This window comes from Amphibalanus amphitrite, unplaced genomic scaffold, assembly GCF_019059575.1.
Source record: "Amphibalanus amphitrite isolate SeventyFive unplaced genomic scaffold, NRLGWU_Aamphi_draft 000063F_arrow, whole genome shotgun sequence".
Classification (NCBI taxonomy): domain Eukaryota; kingdom Metazoa; phylum Arthropoda; class Thecostraca; order Balanomorpha; family Balanidae; genus Amphibalanus; species Amphibalanus amphitrite.
This window is the reverse complement of record NW_024881559.1, coordinates 1,152,665-1,163,945: the sequence shown is the minus strand read 5'-3', so window position 1 is coordinate 1,163,945 and position 11,281 is coordinate 1,152,665. Positions and strand designations below refer to the sequence as shown.

Sequence of the window (11,281 nt, the reverse complement as noted above, 5' to 3'; positions counted from 1 at the left end):
ATTTTCAGCCGTGAATATTCACTTGTTCAATTAGCCGCCGCCTAAGTCATTGCCAAATCGAATGGTACCCCCCCCCCCCCCCACCTCCCCCAGTGAGTGCGGGAGAAGTGGGCCGGCCTTTTCTGCATTTCTTTTCTGTTTGAAGGAGAAAAATGATTTGGTAATGATTAATGAACCTGCTCGTCGACGAACGGGCACAATGAAAGATACCGATAAATCGCATCGCAGAAATTAATGCATTTGAGTTGGGCCCTGGCCTGAAGCTCTGGATCTGTGACCCGGAGTCGGGTCACATTTGTGACCTCTGTTGTTGTTGAAGAGTTAGGATGTGACCTCGCCATTATAAGGCGATAGCGGCACATGGCAGTGGACGTCGCGAAGCGCCACGGCCGTGAGAAGAGTAGGCTGTAGTGTCGGTGACGTGAGATAGATGGCGGTGAGATCAGCTCAGTGTTCCCATTCTGACTCACCTGCGACAAATCCGGAGGTCGATGGTTAAAATTTCTGGGAACTCGGCGCGGCCGCGAGTGAGGGCGGAGGAGCGCGGCTCCCGGTCCGGCCGGGCCCGTTTAGTCATAGCATAGGGGCCTGGCGTGGTTAGTGCAGTGCAGGACATATCACATTTTGTCATATCATTTATGGAGGACTGCAAAGGCACCTGCGCTTATGAAGGGAAACAAATCAAGAGGCAGCTTCAGAGATGGGCTCGCACCTTCCCGGCTCAGCTGGGTAAGTGTTACGTCTTGTTTTGTTGTTTTATCATGCTAATTGCGATGCTTGGATCAAATTTGTTTCCATTCTACATTGTCTGTAATCTTGTGAAGCTGCACAACAGTACGTACATGCAATAATAGCTATGAGGAAGTGGAATGTTTTGATGCTGTTCTTACCTACCTGCCACATCGCCTGGTTTCTGCTGGAAGTCATGTATTTAGGGGGTAGAAACTCCCATTCCTTATCCTAGAAGCTGTAAGCTCAAGCTTTTGTCCATGAAGTTAAAATTATCTTTGAATTTGTCAGGATTGAGTAAATAAATGTCTTGCGGACAGGATGCTGAGATGGGATCTTGATCAGAGTGCAAGAGATAATCCCTTTGCTTACTGGCAAAATATAATTTGCCAATGATATCCCATGTAGCCCAAAGGTTATTTTTACTGCACTGCGTAGCCACAGCCTTTTCTGGAAGGATTTTTAGTGTTCAAGCTGGTACAAGACTAGGTACGAGTTGTATAAGAGCTAGGTACCTATTTGATAGATAAGGGTTTTATGAAATATGATTATCTATTTTCCATGCTAGTTTTTCTCATACCTCAAATTATGCAATAACTTGAGAAGTCATTTTAACATACATTTTTTTTTTTTGTGTCATGTTTCCATTCCTTGCATAGGTAGGCAGGTAGGTACCTACCCTCTGAATGACTTACCTATGCCTGCAAAGTGGTGCCACTTTGACATAACATAGCTGTAATCACAAAGAGATTGAGCAGACTACCTATGCTGCTGGAAATTGTCCAAGAAGACTTTTTAATGACTTTGTGACTGCACTGAATGCACATACACATTTCTGTTAATCGAGCATCACTTTGAACTCCACAGATCTTGTCACCCCGTATCCTTCCTTATCTACACCCCCTGGTCCCTGTCATTAACTGGCAGTTAATTTAATGGCCTGTGTGACACTAAGCATTTTTGGTTTTATCTTATGACCCATCAATGGTCAATTACAATGTCAGGCACTCCAGTAACTGACTTTTCACCTGTATGATATTGCAGTCCACATGACATCTCAACCAACATCACTCTTCTTTTAGGCATTTGCAAGGATGCATGGGCTATTGTCGCCATTTGGCAAGTTCCAAACTGAAGACACATCCTTTGGAAACATTTGGAAACAAAAAAGCTATTGCTGAAATATCTGCTAAACTAAGCATCCCAAAGCATTTCATTCACTAGTGAATGTTTGGGCAGTGCCAGTAATGCATCTGATTTGTGTGACCACTTACAAAATTTGAACTAGTGCACAGTGCAGGTAAAGTGATTGCTAATCTTTTATGCCACGTCAAACTCTCGGTTCTGGGGACTCCCGTGAAGGTGCATTGTCAAGTGACTTTTGGTATTTGAGAATGTATCACGCTCCTATCGGTCTGGTGCGGTGTGCTCTCCGTTGTGGGGCTGCCCGGCCCCGTCCGTCAGAGGCCCACTGATCAGGGGACATCTCCAGCCCGCAGCAGGGTCGCTGACGTGGCCCAGGCAGCAGTAGGTCATGGAGCCCCTTTGGTACGGTCCAGGGCACTCTCCGTCCCATGTTTGGACACTCTTCGGTCCGGAACGGGTCCTCCTCCGTCCCGTGTTGGGGCACTCTCCGGTCCGGATAGGGCGCTCCCCCGTCCGGAACTGCCGTGCCGTGCTGTCGGCTCGTTCGGGCCGGGTCGTGCCGCCAGACGGACGGCAGACCAGCAGACTGCCCACCGCCGCCCCCGACTGGCCCCTGTGTCCGCTGCTGTGACGGATGTGTCTCGGCGGCCTCCGGGCGGGTCAGTGGACATTGCGAATGTAGGGTGTCCTGTCCTGTCCTGTCCTGATACAGCAGTGGGACGATCGCCGCTCGCACAGCTCCATCACCTGCAAATGTGAACTGAGCAGGAGCAGGAGCCGGTCCGCTGGTACCATTCGATGCCAATCGTAGGCTCTGCATGGACGACTGTTGGGAGATGGGATGACGGTACGTGATTGTATGGTTGATTATAAAATCCGACGACCAACGTCCATAACTATCTGAATTCATGTCTCTTAGAAAATCGCTGGATGATTGTTATTAGTCATTCGTGTCGTCCCAGAAATCATATTAGGTACAGCGAGTGGACAGTTTCAAGAGCAGTAGCGGTCTCAGTTACGCAGATTTCTATCAACGTTCCTGATAATGTCATCGCTTATTGACGCAACAGGTAATACGGACTGTCGATTCGTTCACCGATAGCGCCCCTTGCTGCACATGAATCGCACACTCAAATGAGCTGTCGTGGATAGCCCAAGTGGGTTAATGTGCAGCCGATACAGGGGGCTTATTTCCTCTGAATCCGGCAAAAGTATGATGTGACGCGGTTTCCTTTCAGGTTTCCGTGTGGGGCATTCCTGGCTGGCTGCTCCCGGTGGTGGAGGGACCCTGGTTTCCGTACAGTGTATTCCTGATTCATGCCCGGCGTCCCCACATACACGGTCGGCGGGCGAGCAGGCTCCGTGCCACCGATCGGGCTATAGACACGGAAAATGTGGGATGGCTCACTGCCGCTAAAAGGGATGCCGTAGCTCAGTTGTTGTTGGAGTCAACTTTTACAACTGATTCGCTTGATTAACAATACATCCATTACGTACAAACATTTTTAGATTTATGCTAAGCTAAGGTATGATGTCATGGCATGAAACATTCGTCTCACAAGGAATGCATGCCTACAGTGTCATCTACGTATACCTCGGAGTGATAGCCAAGTAGGTAGTTGGCAATTAAAGCGAAGGAGTATATGTATAAATGGTTCTTCGAGATTGGTATCTAAAATTGTCGCTAACACGATTGTATTACGTGTATCAGTATGACTAAACACGTTTTGCGTGTTATATGAATGAGGGTGTACCTATTTGCATTTTATTCTAATCATGCGATTTTTGGAATGTCCTTTTATGCTGTTTATTTTCCATTGGGGTTCCGTTATAGATAATCTGGTTCAATCGTCTTGAATGAGTGCATTCCCGGGATCAAATCCACGCTGAGTGGGGCCTGTCGCACCCTGTAGGTGCAGGTCCTGGCTGCAACCGCCTGATCAAGATCTCAGTGCGTTAGCAGAGTTTGTCGAACGTTCAAGATGTCCACGTACATAATCTGCCAGTTTTCCTGCGCAAGGTCTAGCTCGTAACTGGTGTCACTCTGATGAATGTTAATTACTGCAGCCAGTCATCTTCGGGGGAAAATAGTGGGTAGGTACCGTAGTGACTCAAATCTGTCCTTCATACTACTAAACTAAGTCCATTGTTGTCCAGACCCTCTTATGCTCGATCCAGCCTTCGTCCAGCCTTCTCTCAGCTTAGCTTTTGAACGGGAGCCACTGATGAGTCGGCCATGCATTCGAACAACTCTGGTCTGGATGATGTCATCGATATTTTAAGCATATGGTTAAAGGGACTATCCCACCTTTAACATGGGGTTTGAGTTGAGAAAGCCAAGTTTGCGGCGAGGTTCAGAAACCACTATCTATCTAGGTTGCAACCCCCGCGGCCTCTTGGTGTTGAAGAAATTCGTTCCCTTCATTTGAAAATGGGCCTTGCGCAAGGCCCTATCTTCAACATGGAGCGACCGTGTGTGACGTCGCCTAGTTTAGTCATTCTGATTTAAATGGGTTTGTTCGTTGAAAAATCGCTTAAAATTTGGTCTGAACTTTGTTGTGGTGCCTACAGAGTAAAAAGAATCAGCTTTATGACAGTAATGTGGCCTGGGGAAGGAGGTAATTTTGGGCTGTGACGTCACATATTTGAAAGTTTGTGTTTGGAATATGGGAAGCCTAAGATGTTTAATGAAAAATAAATGCCAGAACCGTGTTCCTGGTCATCCAATCTATAAAGTCGGGCACAATTTAACTGGTTTTAACAACATTTTAGAAGGTAGGATAGTTCCTTTAATGGTTGTTTTCGCGTTCCAAATGTCCATTGTGTTACTGCACGTCAGAGCGTGTATGCATGATAATAGTTAACTTGACCCGCGCACCTCGTGACCGTTAGCGCCCTGCTGATAGGTATTGAATTTGCACAATGAACAGCGGGCGGCTAGTCTACCTGCTTCTATTTTAACCAATGTCTGTAACTCCTGACAGCCTGACAGGATCTGTCAGGCCCTGTCAGGACAGTATTTGTTTCTCATAATCTGAAAGATAAATCTGAGATCGTAGGACTTGACTTTTCAGATGTCGAACTAACTGCAGAAAACATCTATGAAAATCCGCTCTGGCATGCATTGCGCTGAGCGCAGATGAAATCCACTTTAGCGTTTTTAATGCTAATGCACGCTTAAATGTTCGGTGTTCACAATCGTTTAATTTTGTCGTCACATGATACATACCTAAAATGCGTTTTTTTTTTACGTTTTATTGACTTAGTTGCCAGCTTTGGTCCTAACCACATAACTGACAGAAAAATAATTTTATTTCGGAGCAATATTCTGAAAAGCTGTTCGTTCTTCTTTTATTTGATTTCACATTATGCCTCTATCATAGTCCATGTTAGCGTGATTGGTGAATGCCTGCAGTTGTGTTAACCCGCGCCCCGCTAGGCTATTCAGCCATACGCGCCCTGCTGGGGGGGTGGGGGGTGGTCGTAGAAAGACGGGGAAAACGGCAATCGAAAGCTCTCAACAAGGCGGATCTGAACAGCTGACTTTTTTTGCTTAATTAGGTCAGAGGTCAGGTCAAGGGTACAAAATGCAAGTTTCTACAGTATCGGCCTTGCACCGTAGTTGCCGAAGAATATACTGAGAATGATTGCCCAAAACGTGTTCTTAGGCTACCAAGACAAGATTCGTTGCATACAATGTCATGCAAAGGTCAAGGGCAAGGTCAGGTCAGGTCACCAAATGCGAAATATAGAAGAGGGCATGTGCGACACATGTTTTATGGGTTATTTTATTCATAGAATTCAATGGGCACACTCAATTAGTGATATGGACTACATCTGGATAAATTTCAGGTCGAGGCCAGGTCAAGGTCAGGTTAAGTGAGGTCAAATTTTGAAGTTGATTGTTAAGACCTCAAAAGGTGTCTATCTGAGGTAGTTTTTCATGGCGAATCGAATGGTGCTATGTTTGTTTTCGTATGAAGTCTAGGAGTTCCAAAAAAAAAACATTTTTCGAAAATATTGTGTCGTGACGTCATGAAGTTTGAATAACTCCCACATTTATGAACCGAATCTTCTAAAAATTGGTATGTAGGTGCACATAGACCACTTCTTTAACATATATATTCCGTTTTTTTTTTCGATAAACACAAAGTTTTAAATTTTATATTGATTTTTTTAAGTCAGTTTTTTGAAAAATGATGGGCCAATTTTTTTTTTTGTTAAACCGAGATACCCATTTGATAGAAAAAGTAAAATGACTTATAACCTTTTTGTTACGTCTTGATTCCTTTAAAAATGAAGATGTAAGCGGCTTTGAAATTTTGAGGTTTTTGAAGTGAAAATGGCGTGACATGACGTCACTACGTCATTTTTCTGAGAAAAAAAAAATCCGACGGATTTCGCTCAAATTTCCAGGGAACTTTTGAAATTGATGTATGAAAAGGTACTGAAAGTTTGACGTCGCTGGCGTAACGCGTTTAGAAGTTATTGGCGAAAAACGGGAGGGAGGGGGAGATTCTGCCCCCCCCCCTAACGGGGCGCGGGTTAACACAGAGGTTTGTGCCATATTTTGATAATCATGCTTCCGTTGCCTGTTATACAGGTCGTCAGTTTTCTTACCGATAGATATGCGATGTAAGGCGATGTTCTCCCGTATCCGATGGACTGACATTGCATGCCTCGTGACAGCTCGGTGCGTCCAATATCGGCCGGCAGCATCCTGTTTGCTTCAGTCGGGACATCATGGCTGACAGGCCAGAGGCCGTGAACGCGGGAACCCTTGTCATATCAATGGATATGTCGGTCAGAACATATCAACATTCCAACTTCGAGTTACCATGGGATGTGGGCCCTGACACATACGCAAACTTTGGTAGCTTTGTTTTGTTGGTATCACCTTTATTTTTTTTTTTGGGGGGGGGGGGAGCGTAACAGCCACTGTGTGTCAGAGTGCCTGGTGGAGCTCTCGACATACCTATCATATCCTAGCTTTTTAATTACGATATGTAAAGCTGGATGATAATTCCTTCAACCTGTTCTTTGCAGTTTACTTAGTTGATTCGTTAGTTGGCGTGGAATGCATTATTTGTCTCGGCTTTCAACAAAAACTTGTTTTTATACGATCTTACCTTGTTCCATGTAATTATCCCTGAACTGGTGAAAAGTTTCTTCGGTCCTGAAATAAACTTTTTATGAAAGGAATTCATTGTATCGTGGCAAAACATTCCTCATGATTACACCATTTCGGTCTTAGTGCGCACCTATGACTTATGAGTAGTACTGAGTACTGAGCAGGGATAGTCTGGCATGGCTTGGTTACAACTAAGGCACTATTTCTGTCTAGTGATGAATACCGTTACAGAAATATATGTTTCCTACCACACACGGTTTTCTAGAAGAAGGTTTTTAATGTTATTCCTTAGATTCCATCGAAGTGAGTTGTCCATGGAATTTCTACAAGTCATGTCTAAATCAATGACGACACGTTCTGGTTGAGTCACTTTCAATACAGCGAAGTGAGGACACTACACAGTACACACCTTACCGGGAGAATGTGTGCAGCTCGGAGCACGCTCGCTCGGCAGAGTTTTATGGGTTTGGCGGTATTGAGGGTGGCGTCCACGGCGGCTGGTGCTCGGGCCACCGCTCGTGCCGTGAGCTGTGCTATCCGGCGGGTAGCTGACGTCAGTCAACCTTGCACAACCGTGGTATTCGCGCAGCCGTTCGTGGAAGTGTCGAGGCAGTAACACTCCTCAATCGTAGAGGGAGGCCTGCAGCAGCAGCTACAGCTTGTTGGACACAGGCTTTTGCCTTTGCAGTGCTGCTCTGCATTGTGTCACAAGTTGACGTTTTGACGTCAGTGCCACCAAATAAATTGCAAATTGCACTTGATGAAGGTATCGATATTACCAGTTTTAGCTACCCCGGGTTCCCTGCAATTCATTTGTACTTCATTTGTACACATTTAATATTTATGCAATAGAAAATATTACATCAGTGTGGCTCATGCAATGTGTATTTTTGGCGAAGACGCAATGGTTGGTGAAACTCGCTTATATTTGCCCAATAGCCTTCTTGTTGTGACGCATCTCCAGACTGGGAGGTTCGTGCCATTTGATGACTTGCATAACCAATATCGATGCTTCCCTCCGGCCAATGAGCGAGCACCATCTAGTCATTGCAACATCAGAATGGGAACAATATTGGCCAACAAATCATCTCGACCATACGAAAAAGGACAAGACGTGGACTAGTGTCCCGACTTCTGTTTACGCCTATGTATTGGAGGGAAGTAACAATTCACTATTCAGAAGGCAATATGACTGGAGTGATACGGACCGCTGGAAACTTCAGACAGGCGATTAATTTTTTTCCGCCACGTCTCGACTGGCGGTGTTGATCCGGTGTTTGTGGGCGGACTGTTTGTCTGCAGGTGCGGCGGGCGGGCGGCACTCCCCGTCTGTCCATCTGGAGCCCCCGACAGGAGCGGCGGCACGGGCGCTGCGTCACCGATCGGCCGTCTCTCTGTGACGTCACTGGGGCCGCGTGCGGTGGTGGGGTGAGCGTGAGTCAGCTGCGCCGCCGGCGGTGTGACACGTCAGTTGGGGCTCGGCCCGGGCCCCGAGCTGCGGCCGCTTTCCGGCTCACCTGACGGTGGCCGCGGACTGGCCGAGAGAGGCCTTGGCCCCGGGCCGGTCGTGGCGAGGCCCTGACACGGTTGGTTCGGTGGGGGCCCGATGAGCCGGCGAGTGAGGTGTTTGCGTCACCAGGGATCCCCCTGTTCAGCTTATCTGGTGGCGTGGTCGACAATGTATGCAGTGCCGGCGCCGAAGCAGCCTGATAGGCGCGGCCATCCGTCTCGAGAACCCGACTCGGTGGTTTACCCGCTGGCTGCCCAGTGTTGTAACCGCTAGCGCGGGTTGAGGAGGCCCGGAACCGCCAGTTCTAGTAACGGGGGGGGGGGTCAGCCCTGGTGGCCGAGTGGGGGGGGGCTGCCTCGGTCTGATGACGGCTGTTAGTCAGCTTGTGCCCCCCCCCCCCTCCCGTCCTGTCCACGGACCACAGTTCGGGCCGTCGGAAGCGGCTAACGGTGCAGCGGCAGAGGGGCACTCCCACTGGAGCCGTGACCCCCCCCCCCCGGTCGTGACGTCACGGACAGGGTGGCCGAGCGTAGCGTGCCCGCCGTGCATGTGTCTGCCGACGGAACTCTGCCGGTTATCTGCGGCGTCACGGCTGACCAGTTGCTCAACACGTCGGCCCGGGGTTCGCAGGGACGCCGCGCCACTTCCTCGAACTGGGCTGGTTTTACCCGGGTGCGGTAAAACAGGCTTCTCGAGCCGCCGCTGAGGAGAGACCCCTTCTCGGAACAGACCGGGTGTCACGACTTGTGGTCTGGAAACGTGAAATGTCAGCGGCCCTTTCCAATGTTCTCAGTTCGTGATGATACGCTTGCGGTCGTGTTTGATGCCGCTCATGCGACTGGTTCCTGTCCGTCTGGATTATTGGTGTTTCGTATCGCTGCATTCCACAAAACTGGAAGAATATAACAGGTTGAGTTACATCCACCCGCAACTTACTTCAGTGAAGGAGAGGCTCGCTGCCCAATACTCTCGCCTAGCTTCTTGTTTTCTTGTGCTGTCTGCCCAAAAGTAAAATACAGTTGTGTGACCAGTGACCAGTCAGGCTGTCCGTGCCAGGTTTCGTGCCAATGACACAGCTAATCAAACGTAATTTGAGAAGTCATGGCATTTGGCGTTTCTACCGAAAATGTGGCTGTGACTTCATGTTCTATGCAATTGACCCAGAGAGACTGCCGTAAAAGGCACGACGTTTGAATGTTTACAATTTGTTGATAAACAATCACTACAGAACATATAAGACTCGAAGCTATATGCGCTCTCGGCACTACTTACCTGAAATGCCATTTGACGAGCTGAACGCCATTTGACGAGAAAGCTGTGCATTGTGCAATAATATTCGAAGAGTTCGAAAATTCAACTTTGTATTTGATCCGACCTGCAAAGCAGTGACACGATATGTGCGCCGCTTGCTTTTTTACAGCTCCTCAATACATAAGCTTCTGAAGAACCCTCAGTAGCTGCACAATGGACGTGCATCCTGACTCTGTCTTCGTAGGAATACGGTTAAGTACCTACAATTATCACGCGTCACGGTTTCCCTGGCCGCGCTAGCCGCCTATACCAGGAGTTTGTGCAGCCGACGATATCGGTAACATTGAGCGCTGGATTCTGTATTGAACGGTAACACTTCCCTTTTGAGAAGCTGCGTATTGGCTCAAAACGACGCTATATGCGACATGCCACTTACGTCCCCAGAAAGAGATGGGTTTATGACATGTCTTCTGAGTGTACTGTATATGTTGCAGGCACTTTAGAAAATCAGTCATTTTGTAAAATGCCTAGGCATTTTACAAAAAGACGGCTGTTTGAAAAATGACTGAACGCAACCAGGCTTTTTTCAAAATGGCTAGCCATTTTACAAAATGACTAGGCATTTTGCAAAATGCCTGACCAGCATGGAACGTAGATCCCACTACAGATACTATGGCCAACAGTTTTTGGACGTCTTCCTATACCCTATAGGTACGTGTCCAGCCTGTAGCTGATCGATTTGAAGCTCTGTGATGACGACAATGCTGAGTAACGACCAGGTTGAGTTGCAGACTCGGCTGTAGCATAAAACATTGTTTAGTTAACGCTGTAAAAACTCCCAAGTACATCAACGCCGTTCATGTTCTGCCTGAAACTAGACCTAACAAAATCAGCCGGAGACCGGCCCTAGTCAATAGGCAGGCCCGGTTGATGTACAATTACATGTAAACGAATGAGTGTAGTCTTTGTATGATTGTGCCATTACAGACAAAACTGCATAATGTATTTGGACATTAAAAACACGTTCGAATTTAATTATCATTTCCCACTCCTTCTCTCTCATCCTCACATTTTAACACGCGCAGTGGAGAGGGGGGGCGGATTCCGCCCACCCCTCCTGTTTTTCGCCAATAACTCGCGCCGCAAGCATGATATTAATGTGAAATTATGGCTACCTGTCCAGAATTGAATTGCGGATCTTCTCGTGCAAGAAATAAGAAAATCGGGTCACAACTTTTCTTGTAATAGCGATGTAAAGTCAAACATCCTGCCGCCGCGGCGGCCGGCGCTAACTAGAGGTGGAAATGAATATTAGTCATTAGTCAAAAATTAGTCGACTAACGTTAGTCAAGCGCTTTTTTAGTCAGTCAAAAGTCAGTCAACCAAAATGTTTGTTAGTCATTAGTCAGTCATTAGTCAATGATTTTGTTGCATATTAGTCGACTAATTTGTCGTGGTTCGTGAGGTGACAAGTGACAACCCGCGCCCCACTAGGGTCGCCGGCCGAACGCGCC

General features: G+C 47.4%; 1 protein-coding gene across 1 annotated transcript in view; it reads left to right on the top strand.

The window, feature by feature from the left end:
• Positions 1-58: 58 nt before the first annotated feature.
• LOC122378706 (lysine-specific demethylase 9-like) overlaps positions 59-11,281 on the top strand; it is a 49,277-nt gene continuing 38,054 nt past the window's right edge. Inside the window, exon 1 of the mRNA XM_043360133.1 lies at positions 59-729. Within this exon, the coding sequence (XP_043216068.1) occupies positions 639-729 (91 nt within the window). The 5' untranslated portion in view covers positions 59-638. The remainder of the gene's footprint in view (positions 730-11,281) is intronic.